General features: G+C 37.7%; 1 protein-coding gene across 1 annotated transcript in view; it reads right to left on the reverse strand.

Annotated features, from left to right (window-relative positions):
- Positions 1–22382, reverse strand: part of TYR (tyrosinase) — a 117887-nt gene that overhangs the window by 41955 nt on the left and 53550 nt on the right. The window contains exon 3 of the mRNA XM_019948807.2: positions 12857–13004. Coding sequence (XP_019804366.1) covers positions 12857–13004 — 148 coding nt within the window. The remainder of the gene's footprint in view (positions 1–12856; positions 13005–22382) is intronic.

Genomic DNA, 22382 nt, shown 5'->3' on the forward strand with positions numbered 1-22382 from the left:
TTCCTTTCTCATATAGGCTATTGCAGTGTACTGAGCAGAGTTCCCTGTGCTATACAGTAGGTCCTTAGTAGTTATCTATTTTATATATAGTAGTGTAACTGGATTCAGTCACATATGCTGTCCAGATGGTCTCAGTAGCACCTCACTCTCTCAAGGCTAGATCTTGGGAATAATTCCCACTGTGGGAATGAATGGTAGGCAGACTGTACGTTCCTAAAACAGGGGAGTAGGTTAGGAGCCTCTGATTGCCCGGGGAAGCATTTCACCTCCGCTGCCCCACCTCATCACTGCCTTGTTGCTAGGCAAAAGTTAGCTGCCTCTGGGAGAGAGAGAAGAATTTTGCCACAAAACTCCATGCTGTACTGACACTAGCACAGCCCCACAATATGAATCTGGAAGCTCGTTCTGCTACCTTTTTTATCCCTGAAATTAAAGGGGCTCTGCTGCTTCTGCTCCTTTTTTTGAGGGAAAAGAACTTTTCTTAAAAAACTGTTTTTCTTTTGGTAAATATTTATCTTTCTCCTGATAGTTTGCTTTGTATAAGGACACAGCTACAGAAAACTCTTTTCATTACGGCCCTTTGACGTCGTGAATATAGTAATGTGTCTTTCCTGAGATTCTAACAGATTCGCATCCCCATTGTTATTTCTAGATTATTGTGACATTTGGTACTTGACAATAGCTACCCTGGGCCTTTTTGACTCCAGGATGGAAACAGCATTTGTATTGTACATCCTTGGTTTTCTCGGTTCTCTGCTTTGCCAATCCTATATGCAGAAATTTTGTTTTGATATTTCCAGAAACCCTCTTATTATGTAAATTACCTTAATAAAACAAAGTCATATGATAAAAAGACATTTTATGAATGTTTTGACAAATGAGGTTCTGAATATAGCATTTCCTATGGATATTTTGTACATCAGTTATCATTCTTTAATTTTTCCTCTGGGGAAAATATGGGATAATTTCCCCTAGATAATGATCTTGTAGAATTGAAATCATGTATCTTTTTTCTTAGTTTACTTTTTAGAGCATTTCAATGTTCTTCACTTTTAATGCTTTTTTTTCTCATTTCCTTAGCAATAATTCCCTTAAATTATAAATTCAGGCAGTATATCTTATTGTGAAAGGGGAAAAAAAGCCTCTCCAAAAAGCTCTTTTTCTTAATTCTTCTCCTCAAACAATTTGCTGTCCTTTCTATTTTAGTTTATGATCACAGTTTTAAAACTTTGGTCTAACTTGACATTTTCAATTCCTATTCTGTTTTCATTCTACTACAGTTTGACTTTCATCCTCACCACTTGTTATGAGTTGAACTATCCTCTTCCCACCCCAAATTCATATGCTGAAGTTCTAATCCACAAGACCTTAGAATGTAACTATTAGGAGATAGGGTCTTTGAAGAAGTAACTAAGTTAAAATGAGATCATGAGAGTGGTCCTTTATCCAGTCTAACTGGTGTCTTTATAAAAAGAGGGAATTAGGTCACGGACATGTACAGAGGGAAGACCATGTGAAAATACGGGGAGAAGACAGCCGTATGCAAGCCAAGGAGAGAGAAGCTAATTCTGTCGATATTGTGATCTCAAACTTCTAGCTTCCAGAAATGTGAGAAAATTAGAAAGTAAGTTTTGTGGGGTTTTTTTTTGTGGTACGCGGGCCTCTCACTGTTGTGACCTTTCCCGTTGCGGAGCCCAGGCTCCGGTTGCGCAGGCTCAGGGGCCATGGCTCACGGGCCCAGCCGCTCCGCCGCATGTGGGATCCTCCTGGACCGGGGCACGAACCCATGTCCCCTGCATCGGCAGGTGGACTCTCAACCACTGCGCCACCAGGGAAGCCCCCAAAGTAAGTATCTTAATGGCAAGGACATTTTCTGTTGTGTAACTGTGTGCTAAGAACTTTAATACATATTTATAAAAATATCATATTAATTATTAAAGCTACAACTTCAGGTAGGTACTAGTATTAGCAGAATTTTATGGCTGAGAAAAGGAAGGCTTAGGGGAGAAAAAGCAGCTTGCCAGAGATCATTTAGCTAGATGCGGCAGCCTTGAGATTCAAAATGAAGCATGTCTGGTGCTAAAATCTGTGATCTTAATCACATGATTTACTGCCTCCTAGTCTCCCAATTTCTGGCCTTTTGATTAGTTTTAAAATCCTGTTCATCCCTTGAATCTGATATTTGGTGCTATTTCAGCAGATCTGAACTCTGGATCTCTAAATGATGGTGGTAAGGACCTTCCTATAGTCACACTGCTTCTGCTTTCCTTAGTTAAATATCCTCTGTCACGTTAAATATTCCATTGTGTCTCTGAAAGCTCCCAGCTGCCCCACAAGGTCTGGAAACACTCTTCTCTCTACTTTGCAGAAAACTGTGTCCTTGGGTAGTTCACCCTTTCTGGGCCTCAATTTCCTTATTTGTTAAATGAGGGGTTAGACTATGATTTTAAAATTTTCTTTCAGATTTAAAATTTCAGCAAAAATAATGACGACTCATGTTTCCTTATCCTCTTTCATTTGGGATTTTTAAGTTATCAAGATTTTAATTTAAGCAATTTAATTTCCCTCATACTAAGACATATTAATCCCGCAAAAAGTTGGGATATTCCCCACATTGTAGGAGGACTATTCTTTAGGTTATTAGTTATAGTACATGGCCTCTTCATCAATTAATCAAGTGCAGCAACACTTTAGTCTAATAAGTGTTTAATGATGTCTCCTATGTGCCAGGGTCTTTGTTAGGTGCTTGGATCTGTGTTTAGGTGCTACAGATGATCAATACACAAACACGACCTTAAAGGAGCTCAAGATTGAGTGAGAGAGACAGTCAAACCTACAAATACATCTAGCCAAAGCAGACTGGCATCAGAGCTAAATTCACTGATGACAACAAAAAAATCAGCTGTGGATATATGGATAAGTACAACTATAATGGTATAAATGCTACTAGTTCTAGGGAGTTAAGTCTAGGGAGCATTTTTAAAGCTGCTCAGAATCCAACAGTATGAAAAGAAACCAGGAAACACAAGGGTCCTTCTCTGCCACCCCGTCTGATTCCCAGAGCAGACTTTAACACATTTCTCTGGTTTCTGAGTTCACCTCCTTCCCTAACCCTGGGACTTCTGTCTTTCTGAGCACGCTTCGGCCGTGCTATCACCAGCAGGCAGGCAATCTGCTATTCATTCCTGAAGCTCCAGGGAGCTGCCTTCTGCCTGGACTATTTCTGAGCTGCCTAGTTAGCAAGGCATTTAGTTTGCAGGTATGTGGGTCGGGGCAGCCTTCTTAGCGGGATGGCCCAGGGGAGGCTTGGGGAATAGAATGGAAAGGAAGGCTCATGAGCAATAACAGCCAAGAAGTCACTCCAAAAGATGTAATTAATCTGTAGCTGAGGAGTGAGGCAGACCTGCCATCCGTGGAATGTTTTGCTTCAGGTTTATACCTAGCTGGGATTCCCATGCACTCAAGAGACAGGTTACAGGAGAACCAAGGAAGCGTTGTTGATCCTGGAGGGTGCTTGCAAATAGTGAGTACAGAACAAAAGTATCGCATATGCTTTATAGAAGTCCCTTATACTCTGCTCTCTTTACAAGGAGCAGTTGTCATATTATGAGTTATAAACTGTAAAGTCACATTCCTATGAGAAGAGTAGTAATATTACCACCATTTTGTCAGTGAGGAAACTGAGGCTGGGAGGAATTCAGCAACCTTCCCAGGGTCATATAAGTATCTCAGAACAGAGCCAGGACGTGCTTACAGGCATTCTGCCCCCAGGTCTCATGGTTCTTCCACCAGAGGACTTCTTATCCACACTTGGAATCTAGGAACTAGACTATGAGCTTCTAGAGGTGTCCCTTCCTGCCTTCTCTACCTCAGCCTCACTTAGTTCCTGAGTCAGTGCCTGCTCAGCCACGGGGAGCCCAGCCCACATCAGAGGAGGGTTTAACATGAATGGATAAAGAAGATGTGAAATATATGCAAATTATATATATATGTATATTCATGCAAATGACATCTTAGATGCATGGAATGCATAGAAACCTAGCATCAAAATATATTACATAATGATATGCCACAGGATATGTCCAAAGGATGTTTAAAGAATTTGGAAACGACATTGGAAACCTTTGCAAAGTTAAGGATCAGTTGTTCTATTTTGGGCAAGAACTAATGTGGTTGCAAACTTCTGTGTGTATATATATACACACACACAATGGAATATTACTCAGCCATAAAAGAATGAGATAATGCCATTTGCAGCATCATGGATGCAACTAAAGATTATCATACGAAGTGAATTAAGTCAGACAGAGAAAGATAAATATCATATGATATAGCTCATATGTGGAATCTAAAAAAAAATGATACAAATGAACTTATTGACAAAACAGAAATAGACTCACAGAGAAACCCTATGGTTACCAAAGGGGAAAGGAGGGGAGGGATAAATTAGGAGTTAGGGATTAAAATGTACACACTATAGGGCTTCCCTGGTGGCGCAGTGGTTGAGAGTCCGCCTGCCGATGCAGGGGACACAGGTTCGCGCCCCAGTCCGGGAAGATCCCACATGCCGCGGAGCGGCTGGGCCTGTGAGCCATGGCCGCTGAGTCTACGCGTCCGGAGCCTGTGCTCCGCAACGGGAGAGGCTACAGCAGTGAGAGGCCCGCGTACCGCAAAATAAAAAAATAATAATAATAAAAAAAAAATATATATATATATACACACTATATAAAATAGATAAACAACAATGACCTACTGTAGAGCACAGGGAACTACACCTGTTTGCTGTACACCTGAAACTAACACAGTACTGTGAATCAACTATATTTCAATAAAAATTTAAAAATCAGTTAAAACTGCAGGCTTAAACTTCTGGGCACTCTAAACTGTAACACTTACTCCAAATATTGGCCCAGTGTTTGTTCCCCTTCACATTCCCCACCCCTCACTGTCTAGCCCCTGCTTGCCCCCTGTACTCCTCCTCTCCCCTCCACATACCCCACCCAATTTGAGCTTGCTAAATTTTTCACCAACCTATTCTGCTTGGTCAACTGGCCTCCTGCTGCAGTAACCATGCTGGTGACTAGTGTTCAAAATAACCACCTACCCTGTTAGCTCTTGCTCTTGCGTTGGGGTAAGAGTATATTCTCTCTATATATAGACATGCATTTCTTCTGCTCTCCAAACACTTTATGAAGCAGCATATAGTACAGGTTAAAAACATGGGTTCATATCCTGACAGGTTATTTAACCTCTCTGTGCTTTAGTCTATTGGTCCCTCAGATGGGGATGATAATGCCACTTAACTGGTAGGGTTGTTGTTAACTATTAAGTGGGTCAGTCCATTGATGCCCCTAGTTTTTGGTGCACAGTAAGCACTCAAACATTAGCTGTGCTTTCAGTATTTTAGTTGGGTTTTAATTATGGCCTCTTTCCTGAACTTTCTATTAACCTCACACTTCTGAGGTTTTCTTGTTTTGTTCCACATGAATTGAATGTTGTTACTACCAATCTTCACGAGTCAATATCCTACTCATTCTTCATAAAGCCACCGGTCATAAGAGAATGCCGAACACTGGAATCTAACAGCTATTCATTGAATGTCCACTCTGTGCCAGGCAGGCTGCTAGGTGCTACAGATCCAGGGTATGAGGAGGACCATTCTTATGGTCCCTACTTCCTTGATGCTCTTTTCTTCACTCCCGCATACTCTGGCCTATTAAACCACTACTATTGCAGAAGTTACGTTTTGTTTTATGTTACTTAGTTTTTTACATATCTGGACCAGGAAGCATTAGGTGGGGAGGAATAGTATTAGTGACTGCTGAATCCCCATGGCCTAATATAGCACACAAAGCGTAGAGGGGACTAAATGTTTGTTGAATTAACAGCTGAATGAATGCATGCATGCAGAGATGTGCTTGCTTTTGTCCACGTGAGCCCTCCTTGAGCAATGAAGTATTAAGGAAAAGGAGGTATTTCTAAAGCCCTCTTTCTGCGGCTCCGACATTTATCCATAGGGTACCATCCAGCACCAATGCTCATCTTCCTTCCTAAGGAATTTATAAGCATAAAAGTTCCTGATTCCATGGCTAAAACATCAGCTTTGCTTGATGGGTGTTGTAGTGTTAGGTTCGTTTAAAGTTTCAAATGTCTCTGTCTTTAGCATGCCTCAAATCTGATCTTGGAGAAAAAGAATAAACATTCCAACATATTCATTCTTTTAGGGTGCCCACTCTTCAATCGTCTCTTCTTGCCAGAAACTTTTTTTTTACAAGTCTGAGAAAAGCTTAGAGTCCTGTCAGACCTTAATCTGAATAGCAGAGAAAAATAATTTATACTATGAATTGGATTTGTCTATATGTCAGTTACCTATTAATCATAACTAAAAGCATGATTAAGCTGTCACTAAGAAACCTGCTAAAGCCCTGTAATTGTGCTAATGCATTCTACTGTCATTTCTTCAAAAACACATTATCCAGAGGATTGTAAAGTCCAGAAGGAACCATGGAGCTTTAGATCAATCCACTCTTTTTACAGATGAGAATACTGAGGAACAAAGAGTTAAAGACTCTGAAGTTGTGAACAGAGATTGAATATAAAAGATTATATAAAAGATCAGATATTAATTTCTGAACACCAAGAAACATACCATAATATTTAAATGATGATTAAAACTGCAAAAAATATTTGTAATGTTTATGACAAAAAAGGTCAACTAAAAATTTATGAGGGGCCTATATAATTCAATAATAAAAAGACAAATTAACCTAATATAAAACAGCAAAGAATGTAAATAGACATTTTAAAAAAAAGTATAATTAATCTATAACATGTCTAGGAAACAAAAATACAAATAAATATTTTTCTACTTTTCAGAGTTAAAAAGATTAATACATTTGATGACATCTAGTGCAAATGAGGGTACAGGGTGACAACATACTTTCATTCTCTATTTCTGGAAATGTAGCAAACACAATCATTTTTGGAAGGCAGTTTGGAAATATCAACAAATTTTAAATGTATTTAACCTCTCACCTTTCAATTCCAATGTGAAAAATCTATTCTTTAGCTATACTCACAAATGTTCACAATTATATATATATATACATATATATATATACATAATATAAACACACACAAACATACACATATATATAGTTTAAAAAAGAATCAAAATGCCTGGGGCTTCCCTGGTGGCGCAGTAGTTGAGAGTCTGCCTGCCGATGTAGGGGACACGGGTTTGTGCCCCGGTCCGGGAAGATCCCACATGCCCCGCAGTGGCTAGGCCCATGAGCCATGGCCGCTGAGCCTGCGCGTCTGAAGCCTGTGCACCACAACGGGAGAGGCCACAACAGTGAGAGGCCCGCGTACCGCAAAAAAAAAAGCCTGTTAATTAGTGACTAAGTGATTACTAAAGAATGGTGCAGTCATACAATGGAATTCTTTTTTAAAAAAATATTTATTGGCTCATTTAAAGATAAACAATGACTATCTTTATTAACACTGCATGTTAATAACATCTTAATGTTATAATGAAATTAGTGCTCATCTGGCGGAGCCCCTAAAGTCTGTCTTAAAGTGCCAGTATGTTCCAGGATATGAAGGAGCCAATGAAGGATGAAATTTGGAAAGTGAATTTTATTTGACCTGGTTTATAATACCTAAGTTTGAAAAATAAGTTATAAAATTTGTTAAAAACCTTAAAATATTCTCAATTTTGATGGCCTTACTGACTTGGCTTACTTACTTACTGAATTTTTATTTATTTATTTATTTACTTACTTACTTACTGACTTACTGACTGATAATATTGCTTATGGCCCTTGCCTACAATATAAAGGATTTTTTTTCTTACTTTTTAGATAGCAGATATTTTCTGTCTAACTAGAATAATTTCCTGAGCTTTTCGTTGCCTGTATTATACTCTTGACTGTTTAGGAAAGGAAAAAAGAGCAAAGGTTTCTTGTTCCTCACTTATAAAAGCACTAAGGTTCTTTACAATCCTGTTACCTTCTTTTCTTTTAACTTTAAAATGTTTTATTGACACTTTCATTAAAAATATCATGAAATATATGATATTGGCACTCATAATCCTACTTAATCGTGTCCAAGTTTCCTCTGACAACTTTGATTTTGCCTTGCCCAAATCAGATCCTAAATATAAAAACAAGTGACATAAATCTTGTATAATATCTTTTAAATGACCTTTGTGATTTCTGGAAAATTACAAAGGTTTGTTATTTCACCTTACAAAGAGAGAGATGCTAGAAATACTTAGGTTCATTTATTAGTTACTATTGATGAGTAACATGGGAAGAGTACTCAAATAAGAAGAGCTACTCAGCCTTCCCTCGGTTAAATTTGTATAAGTAAATGTCGTTAATTTTTTTCTAAATTGTATGCTTTATGACAAGTTCTTAGAGATTCATCAGTTCCCTCACTGTCCATATCACATTTCTATTTATCAGAGTCCTGATGGTGCACTATCTGATATTAGGCAACAACAGTATAGTGTTACCAGTCATAATTTCAGTTATTTAAAAATGTTAAGTAGGTCACAACCATACTTATCTTTCTTTTTAAGACTTTTTTAAAAGAGATGTTTTAGGCTTACAACAAAATTAAAGGAAGATACAGAGATTTCCTAATATCCCCTTCCCCCCCCACATGCATAGCCTCCCCCTTATCATCATCCCCCAGCAGAATGGTGCATTTGTTATAACTGATGAACCTACGATGTCATATCATAGTCACCTAAAATCCATAGGTTACCTTAGGGTTCACTACCGGTGTTATACATTCTATGCGTTTGGACAAATGTATAATGACATATCCATCATTATGCTATCATACAGTTTTTTCACTGCCCTAAAAATTCTTTGTGTTCTGCCTATCCATTCCTCATGCCCTCAACCTCGACAACTGATCATTTTATAAAGTCCACAGTTTTGCTTTTACCAGAATGTTATATAGTTGGAACCATGCAATACATAACGTTTTCAGATTGGCTTCTCTTACTTAGTAATATATATTTAAGTTTTTCCCATGTTTTCTCATGGCTTGATAGCTCATTTCTTTGTAGTACTAAATAATATCCCATTGTCTGGATGTACCACCATTTATTTATCCACTTACATACTGAAGGACGTTTTGCTTGCCTCCAAGTTTTGGAAATCATAAAGTTGTTATACACATCCATGTGCAGGGTTTTGTGTGGGCATATATTTTCAACTCCTTTGTGTAAACACCAAGGAGCATGATTACTGGATCGTATGGTAAGAATATGTTTAGTTTTATAAGAAGCTGCACACTGTCTTCCAAGTTGGTTGCACCAGTTTGCGTTTCCACCAGCAATGAATGAGAGTTCTTGTAGCTCCACATCTTCACCAGCATTTGATGTTGTCAGGTGCTTCCAGTTTGGGCCATTCTTATATAATTTAAGCTCTTCCTTCTCTGGATTCACATACCCCTTACACTTCTGTTATAGACAGTGCTACATTGCTATGTTGGTTTTTTTTTTTTCCCTTTTCTATCTTTTTTGAAGGACTATAAGCCTCTGGAGGTCATTCATACCAATAAATTAAAAAGGCGTGGTACATGGCATGGGATCTAGAATATAGAAGAAACTTAAAATGTTTGCTGAATGAATGAATTTTTAATGAAAATGATTTATCCTCAGTCTAAGAGCAGTCAGAAGGAAAACTTGTCTTTGCATTTTGCAAGGAATTCTCCACAGTGGTTAAGAACATGGCTCTGTAGTAAGACTGCATTGTTTAACTCTCAACTCCACACTTTACTAGCTGTGTAGTCTTGGGACAGTTACTGAACTTCTCCATCTCTCTTTTTTAATCTAGAACATTACAGACTTGTTGGTGTGGATTAAATAAAATAAAACTTGTAAAGAGTTTATAACAGTGCCTAGCACATAGTAAAAACTAAATACATATTATATTTTAAAATCATTGTATTAGATCCATTCTCTGATTTTTCCTTTTTTTTACTTAAAAGTGGTAGAGATAACTGTAATTACTTTATGTCTTTATTTGCCCAACAATGGCACATTTTGGTGGTGAGCTAACTGGCCACTGAGGCATATTTCCTTATTTTGGACCCTAAGCTTCATTTTCTTCTTCAGTTCATACTTTGAGCTTGTGCTTGGTTTCAATGAGGTAAGAGTTATGTTCTCAATCCCTGATTATCCATTCTTGTCTTGTAGGCCTGCTGCTCTTCAGGGCTCAGTTCATATATCATCCTTTTTATGTAGCTTTCCAAGAATGTCTCCTACGACTGTGTGAATTATAATGTACTATAGTTGTTTACTTGTTTGTATTTCCCACTGGACTAAGTTTTTTCAAGCCAGTGATCTTGTCTCATTATTCTGTTTAATCAGTGCCTAAAACAAGGTCTAATGGTCTAGACCTTGCTAAATCTAAAACATGCTGAATCTTTTTTTTTTAACATGATAAATCTTAAAACATGTTTATAGCATTGAATGATTTGTGTTTTACAAGACTTGCAAAAAGTGTTTTTTAGTTAAAATGATTTCTCTGCAGTTTCCTTTGTAGCTATGATAAATGTAACTTGCTAAGTTTGTTTTCAATCATTTATTCATTTGATAGAAATGTATTACACGTCTACTAATTACAAGCTAAAGAAAACATTGTGAGAAAAGCAAATAGAATTCAAGGCGTGGGTCCCACCATTAAGTAGCTCAGAGATTAGTCATAGAGACAAAGCACAAATAATCAGTAAGGAAAGCACATAATCAATAAGAACGATATAAATGATGTGTCCAAAATAAGAAGTAGAGAGAGAAAGTGATGTGAGTTAACAGATGGGAGCAGCGGTATGCTGGCCATTATTTTAACAACCAGCTCTCTCAGAGTGAAAGCCCTGATTTGTAGCACTTGCCAGTTTCCTGATGTAAACACTCCTACCAATACTGGTTTCAAGCTACAGCCTGAGGTCACTGAATGCAAAGTTGGGAAAATATGTACATAATTCAATCTTGCTAGCCAATTTGGGCTGGCTCCAACACACCCTTAGATGAGAGAAATGATTTTAGATAGGCATGGTCATTCTTCATGGAAGAGCTAACAATTGAAACTAGTCTTGAAGATTGTATAGAAATTAGATAAGTCAAGGAAAATATGTTCCAGATTTGGAGACTGGTAAGTGCAATGCATAGAAGCAACAATGAATGTGGAATATTCAGGCAAATGTACTCAGCACATAGTAGGTGCTCAATAAATATATTTGTGAATAACTGAACAGCAGCGAAAAGATCACCTGATTGAAGAAATGCATCTCTATTAAGAAGAGACTTGAGAGGAAAGCTCAGATGCCACAGTACTTTGTGGCAATCCGCAGGTCTCTATCCTTCTTTATAATGATGATTTTTCCTCCCTCTCCATCCCCAGAATCTTCATCAGCTTGCCTACAAGGGCTGAATGAGAAACTACTTTGACATTTGCTTATTATTTTTGAGTTACTTTAATAATCATGCAGGTATCTAATAGTAAGATAGGATTAACAGAGAATTCTAAGAAAGAGAAAATTTTAATTTTCAAAGGTGGGAGAGTGGCTTCTAAAAGCTGTATATCTTCATAATAGCTTTATCTCTATTTAAAAAAATGCCTCCAGACATTGAATTCAGTTATAGCATTTTCTATAAATATAGATATAGGTGGGCTAGATAAAGATCAACCTCTTTCTCTTACCTGGCATATAAATATGGAATTCACTGGTTTGGTAGGGGTCAGGAAACTTTCTCTGTAAAGGGCCAGGAACTAAATCTTTTCTATTTTGTGCACTATATGGTCTTGGTTCAACTTGGCCATTGTAGTGTGAAAGCAGCCATAGACAATATGTAGATGAATGATTGTGGTTGTGTTCTAATAAAACTTTATTTACAAATAAGGTAGGAGACAGATTTGGCCTATAAGCCATAGTTTGCATATTCCTTGTCTGGGGCATCAAGGTATCTAGGAAATCTAGCTTCTTTAAAGTTCATGGGATGGCACTAAATATCAAAAAAATGCCAAAAATTCACAAAGACAATATGATATAAAAATGACTCAGTAAACAGAGTTCAGTCTATCTGTTCTGGTAAGATGTTTTCCCCCACAATCTTCCTCCCTCCTTGATGTATAGTTTTGGTGGTTTTGATGTTATATTGTTATCATAATTTTGGTGCTTATATACTTTCTTAAAAACTAATTCTTAAATAAAACTTGACTTGGAATATTATTTAATTCTTATAATATTAGAGTTGCCAAGAAGGCAATAAAAACCTGCCTAATAATCTTCCGGGCTAATAGTCACTTAGTTATTTGATATCATGTCCATGTTCCTGAAACATGAGTGAGGTAGAGATGGTGATAACTTCTTCAGCCATTCATCCATTGATGGACCTTATGTTGTTCCCATATCTTAGGTATTGTAGATAATGCTGCTATGAAAATGGGGGTGTCCTTTACAAGTTAGAGGTTTTGTTTCCTTTGGATATATTCCCAGAATTGGAATTGCCAGATCATTTGGCAGTTTTATTTATATTTTTTTGAGAATCCTCTATGTTGTTTTCCATAGTGGCTATACCAGTTTACAATTTCACCAATAGCGCACAAGGATTCCCTTTTCTGCACATCCAGGACAGCATTTATCTCTTGTTTTTTTTGATGATGGCCATTCTAACAAGCATGAGGTACTATCTCATTTTGGTTTTAATTTGTGCTTCCCTAATGACTAGTGATGGTGTGCGTACCTTTATGTGCCTGTTGGCTTTTTGTATATCTTCGTGCCATCCACTACATTTAAAACAAATAAGCACATAATTTATGAAGAAGTGCTAACCAACCTGTCGACAAATGCATGATGAAGAAGGAAAATGGGATCGTTGGCAGATCCCGGTACTTGGGACATCGTTCCATTCATGTAGATGTGCAAGGCATTGTGCATACTGCTTTGGGAGGCATCTGCTATCCCAGTAAGCGGACTAGCAAATCCTGTTGACAAAAAGAAAATTGAAAAAAAAAATTAGTTTGTCTTAATGATTTAAAATCTAAATGATTTTCTCATTTGGTTTACAACTACAATTGAAAGCCTGATTCAAAGTAATAAAATCAACCATAAAATTCATTCTGTATTGGGATTCTGTACATTCTAGATGCCCAGTGAGTATTTAATAAATCTTTGTAGAGTTGAATGGTGTCAATCTGGTCACAACGGACTGATTAACCAATGGAATAGGCTAAGCCAGTCTGTGTTCCATTCTGTTGCTTCTGCCTATTATTCCTCCTTTAGATCCTGAAAAGTAGTAAAACCTTTTTATAATAATCAACACAGTCACTCTCACTTCAGTCTGTAACAGTACGTAGAAACAGATCTTTCCAGCCTTTATGTGTTCCCTTGCTTTCCAGTTCTGGTGGTTACTTTTCATTTTTTTTTCTGGTTCCAGAGAAAACATGAAATTTGTGACTTTTGACATTACATTTCATGTTCAACTGTCTAGAGGACATCAGGTAATGTGTTTTATTTTGCAAAATATTTATTTCAAAGTTAAGCAGGACTCCATTAAATGGCTCCATTCATTGCAAAAGGAATAGTAATTATAGTAAGAATTATTATTTTCTGAATGTTAATTGAGCTATTGCTTTTTGTGACATAAGTCCTTCAGCCTTTATAGCAACTCTGTTGATTAGAAAGTATCCCCATTGAAAAAAAGAGAAAACTGAGGCTCAGACAAGTTCTGAGTTTCCCAAGCCTACACAGGTCGTGGTTGAGTTGGGATTTTAACCCATATCAATTAGACTTCAACATCTGACCTCTTGATGTTTTGTGTTCTCTCCCACATACTCCCAGGGAAGAGGTAGAGTATGATATCATTTCAGAGTCCATTCAGGGAAAACACAAAACATAAGTAGAACTCAGATTCAGAGCCAGACAAAGAAGTAGGAGTAACAGAGTTAAACTGTAAGTAGGAGTCAAGTTGAGGGACTATGGCCAAGGACATGCTGAATTTCAAATTCAGAAATATAAGAAAACAGAAACTGTAAGATTATAATTTTTTTAAAAAGGTAGGATAGAAACAGTGCAGGCATTAGGGCATGGGCAGAGGAAATCTAGCTTCATTTCATACAATTAGGATTATTTTGTTGTCAACTTCATTTTTAAAGTGCAGCTCTTCACTTTTCCATTTGAAGATTTGTGCTCTCCCACCATTGTGGCTCATAGTATTTCTGCCGCCTCAGCGGACGATTTTTTTCCCCTCCTTTTGAGCTTTATGTACTCATTCTCTGAAACCATACCAAGCCCCATTCCCTCTGGAACCACAGCCCAAGAACATACACTTATCTCCCCTCTGAAATCTCTTGTCTATGAAAACGTTTATGATTGTATATACATGGCACTTACTATGTTCAGGAATTTTTCTAAAAGCTTAACATGATTAATTTCATGTAATCTTCACAATGATTCTACAGCTTATCTTCATAATCTCCATTATACAGATTTGGATAAAGCAGTTTAGAGAGCTGAAGTAACTTGTCTAAGATTAAAAAGATTAAGATTAAAAATAAGAGAAGGCTGAAACACCAGTGTGTTTTATTCCAGAGCTTAAGCTCTTGAATGAACTGGTGTACTGTCTTTCTTATTAGCAATAAGTCATATCATGGGGGGAAAAGGTCTGTAGAACAATGGTCTTTAAGCTTTTATCCTTGAGTAGCACCAAATGAAAGTTTTAAAACCAAGTTTTATGTATGCTCTCACATATTTTTAAGTAGATTCTAAGTTGCTTTAATCATAATTGTATATAGTTTCAGAGGATAAAAGTTCAGGGATAGATGTTGCAAATAGTATAAGTTTTAAAATAAAAATGTATTATCACTTTATAAAAATGTATGCACATTAAATGATTTGATATTTACCCTCATCCATATCAAAAGTACCTAAACAAACTCTTCTATTATAGTCTAAAATTTTATAGGATTTCCTTTTTCACTTGATCTCATGTTTTTATTCTATTTTATTACAAAATTATACCTAAATGTTGTATGTTATTCTTGAAATGTATTTTTAAAAAACTCATCAGCCTATCATACTTTTCTACAACAAAATAGGTATAAAAATTAAAATTACTTTTTAAAAATTTCATGGGACCAATATAATCTGGATTGTTATCCTTATAGTTTTTAGTAATACACAATTTATTGGAATGACATAAACATTAAATATTTTACAAAATAAGCTATTAAATACAGAAGTAAAATTTTATTGAAAATTTATTTCTTAATAATATTTGTGAAAGATTGTTAATTAAAAATTATTGCATGCATCCATGGATGAATATTACTCATTGATAGAAAACATAAGGCTCAGCATATTTTCTATTCTAAATTTTACAAACTAAATCACAGTCCTGAGAAACTTTATTCTCATAAAAAACTAGATGGTAATGAAAAGATTTTTGAGGGAATTTCACTTAATTACTTGAACTCCTTTTTAAGTTATATATGCCCAAAATGACTTAACTGATTCAGCATCAAAATAATCTGATCCATCAGTGACAACACAATCAAGAAGTCTTTGCTGAAAGCAATCTTCTAATTTATGGATCTATTTACAAAGGACCCAAATTTCAAGACATTTGCTACCTAGTCATTAAAGTCATTCACTTCAGCGACAATGGCACTGATATTTTGAGTTCTCCACTGCTTTGGTACCCTGTAAATTTTTACCCCTTCTGTGCATGCTTAGTGATGAGAATGGATCCAGTTTAGGTGAGAGGTATGACTTTCTTCTGAAAAGTCGAAGGGAGATTGTGAAAGGGGAGGTGGTAAAGAAGAACATTCAGGAGGCTTCTCATTCAGATTCATTTTAGAAAACAACAGATGGGAGGAAGATCTGGAAATAAATTTCTTTAGAACTCTTTGTGCCATGTACCCTTTAGAAAGTCTTAGTGAACCTATAGTAGTATCTATCCCAATTTGAAGATACTGCTGTACAGAAAAGATTTTTAGAGCTAAGCAACCTGGGTTTAAATTCTGTGTTACTTAGTGAAAGTATTACCTTTGTCAAGTTATATTTTGTGAGTCTCAGTTCTTCATTGGTAAGAGAGGGAATAATTAATGCCCATCTCTCATAGTCTGATGAGGATTTTTTTGATGACAGGTGTGATGCATCTAGTATAGAATCTGGCACAAAATGAGTGCTTCCTGAGTAATAGCTATCATTTCTCTAAGCTTGTTGCATTTGATAAATGGGTGCCTATCATGAGAGCTGCTAGCCAAGAAGATGGAATGCTCCCACTGCAGAAAAGCCTCTTTTGCCACAAATCTCCACCACCAGGGTCCATCCTAGTACCAGACACTTCTCTCCTCCTGAACTCCATTTCTCTGCAGAAACCTGCCTGCTGCTTGCCCTCAGTCAACAATAGATGGTTCGGGGTGATTCTGGAAACTAGAATTGCTATTCTAAGAGTGTTTTCAGCAGGGCTAGTGTTTCTTTACTCACTTCTTTTGCTAACTTTCCAGATGTTGCACCTAGGAAAGTCTCCAATGTTATTATGAAGGATATGTGAATAAGAAGCACATGGGGGAGAGACCTCCATGATGGCAGAGGAGTGAGATGTGGAGATCGCCTTCCTCCCCACAAATACATCAGAAATACATCTACATGTGAAACAACACCTACAGAACACCCACTGAACGCTGGCAGAAGACCTCAGACTTCCCAAAAGGCAAGAGACTCCCCACATACCTGGGTACGGCAAAAGAAAAAAGAAAAAACAGAGACAAAAGGATAGGGACGGGACCTGCACCAGTGGGAGGGAGCTGTGAAGGAGGAAAGGTTTCCACACAATAGGAAGCCCCTTCACTGGCGGATACGGGGGGTGGTGGGAGGGAAGCTTCAGAGCCACAGAGGAGAGCGCAGCAACAGGGGTGCAGAGGGCAGAGTGGAGAGATTCCCACACAGAGGATCAGTGCTGACCTGCACTCACCAGCCCGAGAGGCTTGTCTGCTCACCTGCCGGGGCGAGTCTAGTCTGGGAGCTGAGGCTCAGGCTTCGGAGGTCAGATTCCAGGGAGAGGACTGGGGTTGGCTGAGTAAACACAGCCAGAAGGGGGCTAGTGTGCCACAACTAGCCAGAAGGGAGTCCGGGAAAAAGTCTGGAGCTGCCGAAGAGGCAAGAGAGCATTGTTTGGGGTGCGCGATGAGAAGGGATTAAGAGTGCCACCTAAATGAGTTCCAGAGATGGGCATGAGACACTAAGGCTACTGCTGCAGCCACCAAGAAGCCTGTGTGCAATCACAGGTCACTATCCACACCACCCCTCCCGGGAGCCTGTGCAGCCTGCCTCTGCCAGGGTCCCATGACCCAGGGACAACTTCCCTGGGAGAACACACGGCACGCCTCAGGCTGGTGCAATGTCACGCCGGCCTCTAACGCCGCAGGCTCACCCCACATTCCATACCCCTCCCTCCACCCAGCCTGAGCGAGCCAGAGCCCCCTAATCTGCTACTCCTTTAACCCAGTCCTGTCTGGGCGAAGAACAGACACCCTCAGGTGACCTATACACAGAGACAGGGCCAAATCCAAAGCTGAACCCCGGGAGCTGTGCGAACAAAGAAGAGAAAGGGAAATCTCTCCCATCAGCCTCAGGAGCAGCGGATTAAATCTCCACAATCAACTTGATGTACCCTGCATCTGTGGAATACCTGAATAGACAACGAATCATCCCAAAATTGAGGTGGTGGACTTTGGAAGGAACAATATATACGTTTTTATCCTTTTTCTCTTGTTGTGAGTGTGTATGTGTATGCTTTGCTTGATTTTGTCTGTATAGCTTTGGTTTTACCATATTACCTATGGTTCTGTCTGTCCATTTTCTTTTTATTTTTTAGGTATCATTTTTAGTGCTTATTATCATTCGTGGATTTGTGTTTTGGTTTGGTTGCTCTCTTCTTTCTTTCCTTTTTCTTTTTTTCCTCTTTTTAAATTACTTTTTAAGTTTTTATTCTTAATAATTATTTTTATGTTAATAACTTTATTTTATTTTTGCCTTTCTTTCTTTCTTTCTTTCTTTCTTTCTTTCTTTCTTTCTTTCTTTCTTTCATTTTTCTCCCTTTTCTTCTGAGCCGTGTGGCTGACAGGTCCTTGGTGCTTCAGCTGGCTGTCAGGCCTGTGCCTCTGAGGAGGAAGAGCCGAGTTTAGGACATTGGTCAACCACAGACCTCCCAACTCCATGTAATATTAAACAGCGAAAACTCTCCCAGAGATCTCCATCTCAACGTTAAGACCCAGCTCCACTCAATGACAAGCAAGCTACAGTGCTGGACACCCTATGCCAAACAATTAGCAAGATAGGAACACAACCCCACCTATTAGCAGAGAGGATGCCTAAAATCATAATAAGTCACAGACACCCCAAAACACACCACCGGGCGTGGTTCTGCCCACCAGAAAGACAAGATCCAGAGTCATCCTCCAGGACACAGGCACTAGTCCCCTCCACCATGAAGCCTACACAACCCACTGAACAAACCTTAGCCACTGGGGGCAGACACCAAAAACAACGGGAGCTACAAACCTGTAGCCTGCGAAAAGGAGAACCCAAATACAGTAAGTTAAGCAAAATGAGAAGACAGAGAAATACACAGCAGATGAAAGAGCAAGCTAAAAACCCACCAGACCAAACAAATGAAAAGGGAATAGGCAGTCTACCTGAAAAAGAATTCAGAGTAATAATAGGAAAGATGATCCAAAATCTTAAAAATAGAATGGAGAAAATACAAGAAACGTTTAACAAGGACCTAGAAGAACTAAAGAGCAAACAAGCAATGATGAACAACACAATAAATGAAATTTAAAAATTCTCTAGAAGGAATCAATAGCAGAATAACTGAGGCAGAAGAACGGATAAGTGACCTGGAAGATAAATTAGTGGAAATAACTACTGCAGAGCAGAATAAAGAAAAGAGAATGAAAAGAATTGAGGACAGTCTCAGAGACCTCAGGGACACCATTAAATGCACCAACATTCAAACTATTGGGGTTCCAGAAGAAGAAGAGAAAAAGAAAGGGACTGAGAAAATATTTGAAGAGATTATAGATGAAAACTTCCCTAATATGGGAAAGGAAATAGTTAATCAAGTCCAGGAAGTGCAGAGAGTCCCATACAGGGTAAACTCAAGGAGAAACACACAAAAGCACTTATCAATCAAACTATCAGAAATTAAATACAAAGAAAAAATATTAAAAGCAGTAAAGGAGAAACAACAAATAACATACAAGGGAATCCCCATTAGGTTAACAGCTGATCTTTCAGCAGAAACTCTGCAAGCCAAAAGGGAGTAGCAGAATATATTTAAAGTGGTGAAAGGACAAAACCTACAACCAAGATTCCTCTACCCAGTAAGCCCCATTCAGATTCGACAGAGAAATTGAAACATTTACAGACAAGCAAAAGCTAAGAGAATTCAGCACCACTAAACCAGCTTTACAACAAATGCTAAAGGAACTTCTCTAAGCAAGAAACACAGGAGGAGGAAAAGACTTACAATAACAATCTCAAAACAATTAAGAAAATGGTAATAGGAACATACATATCAATAATTACCTTAAATGTAAATGGATTAAATGCTCCAACCAAAAGACATAGACTGGCTGAATGGATACAAAAACAAGAGCTGTATATATGCTATCTATAAGAGACCCACTTCAGACCTAGGGACACATACAGACTGAAACTGAGGGGATGGAAAAAGATACTCCATGCAAATAGAAATCAAAAGAAAGCTGGAGTAGCAATTCTCAGGCAAAACAGACTTCAAAATAAACAGTACAACAAGAGACGAATAAGGACACTACATAATGATCAAGGGAGAAATACAAGAAGAAGATATAACAATTGTATATATTTATGCACCCAACATAGGGGCACCTCAATACATACGGTAAATGCTAACACCCATAAAAGGGAAAATCAACAATAACACAATCATAGTAGGGGACTTTAACACCCACTTTCACCAATGGACAGACCAAACAAATTGAAAATAAATAAGGAAACACAAGCTTTAAATGATACATTAAACAAGATGGACTCAATTGATATTTATAGGACTTTCCATCCAAAAACAACAGAATACACTTTCTTCTCAAGTGCCCATGGAACATTCTCCAGGATAGATCGTACTTTGGATAACAAAACAAGCCTTGGTAAATTTAAGAAAATTGAAATCATATCAAGTATCTTTCCTGACCACAACGCTATGAGACTAAATATCAATTACAGGAAAAAATGTGTAAATAATACAGATACAAGGAGGCTAAACAATACACTACTTAATAACCAACAGATCACTGAAGAAGTCAAAGAGCTAATCAAAAAATACCTAAAAACAAATGACAATGAAAACACAATGAACCAAAAGCTATGGGACACAGCAAAAGTGGTTCTAAGAGGGAAGTTTATAGCAATACAATCCTACCTCAAGAAACAAGAAACATCTCAAATAAACAACGTAAACTTACGCCTAAAGCAATTAGAGAAGGAAGAACAAAAATACCCCAAAGTTAGCAGAAGGAAAGAAATCATAATGAGTAGATCAGCAATAAATGAAAAAGAAATGAAGGAAACAATAGCAAAGATCGGTAAAACTAAAACCTGGTTCTTTGAGAAGATAAACAAAATTGATAAACCATTAGCCAGACTCATCAAGAAGAAAAGGGAGAAGACTCAAATCAATAGAATTAGAAATGAAAAAGAAGTAACAACTGACACTGCAGAAATACAAAGGATCATGAGAGATTACTACAAGCAACTATATGCCAATAAAATGGACAACCTGGAAGAAATGGACAAATTCTGAGAAAAGCACAACCTTCCAACACCGAACCAGGAAGAAATAGAAAATATAAGCAGAGCAATCACATGCCCTGAAATTAAGACTGTGATTAAAAATCTTCCAACAAACAAAAGCCCAGGACCAGATGGCTTCACAGGTGAATTCTATCAAACATTTAGAGAAGAGTTAACACCTATCCTTCTCAAACTCTTCCAAAATATAGCAGAGGGAGGAACACTCCCAAACTCATTCTACAAGGCCACCATCACCCCGATACGAAAACCAAAGAGGTCACAAAGAAAGAAAGCTACAGGCCAATATCACTGATGAATATAGACGCAAAAGTCCTGAACAAAATATTATGACACACGATCCGACAGCACATTAAAAGGATCATACACCGGGATCAAGTGGGTTTTTTCCCAGGAATGCAAGGATTCTTCAATATACACAAATCAATCAATGTGATACACCATATTAACAAATTGAAGGATTAAAAACCATATGATCATCTCAATAGATGCAGAAAAAGCTTTCGATAAAATTCACCATCCATTTATGATAAAAAAAAACCCTCCAGAAAGTAGGCATAGAGGGAAATTACCTCAACATAAAAAAGGCCATGTATGACAAACCCACAGCCATCATTTTCAATTGTGGAAAACTGAAACCATTTCCACTAAGATCAGGAACAAGACAGGGTTGCCCACACTCACCACTATTATTTAACATAGTTTTGTAAATTTTAGCCACAGCAATCTGAGAAGAAAAAAAAATAAAAGGAATCCAAATCAGAAAAGAAGATGTAAAGCTGTCACTGTTTGCAGATGACATGATACTATATATAGAGAATCCTAAAGACGCTACCAGAAAACTACTAGTGCTAATCAATGAATTTGGTAAAGTAGCAAGATACAAAATTAATGCACAGAAATCTCTTGCATTCCTATACCCTAAGGATGAAAAACCTGAAAGAGAAATTAACAAAACACTCCCATTTACCGTTGCAACAAAAAGATAAAATACCTAGGAATAAACCTACCTAAGGAGACAAAAGACCTGTATGCAGAAAACTGTAAGGTACTAATGAAAGAAATTAAAGATGATTGGAACAGATAGAGAGATATACCATGTTCCTGGATTGGAAGAATCAACATTGTGAAAATGACTATACTACCCAAAGCAATCTACAGATTCAATGCAATCCCTATCAATGTACCAATGGCATTTTTCACAAAACTAGAACAAAAAATTTCACAATTTGTATGGAAACACAAAAGATCCCAAATAGCCAAAGCAATCTTGAGAAGAAAACGGAGCTGGAGGAATCAGGCTCCCGGACTTCATACTATATACTACAAAGCTACAGGAATCAAGACAGTATGGTACTGGCACAGAAACAGACATATAGATCAATGGAACAGCATAGAAAGCCCAGAGATAAACCCACACACATATGGTCACCTTATTTTTGATAAAGGAGGCAAGAATATACAATGGAGAAAAGACATCCTCTTCAATAAGTGGTGCTGGGAAA

Source organism: Tursiops truncatus, chromosome 8 (assembly GCF_011762595.2).
Source record: "Tursiops truncatus isolate mTurTru1 chromosome 8, mTurTru1.mat.Y, whole genome shotgun sequence".
Classification (NCBI taxonomy): domain Eukaryota; kingdom Metazoa; phylum Chordata; class Mammalia; order Artiodactyla; family Delphinidae; genus Tursiops; species Tursiops truncatus.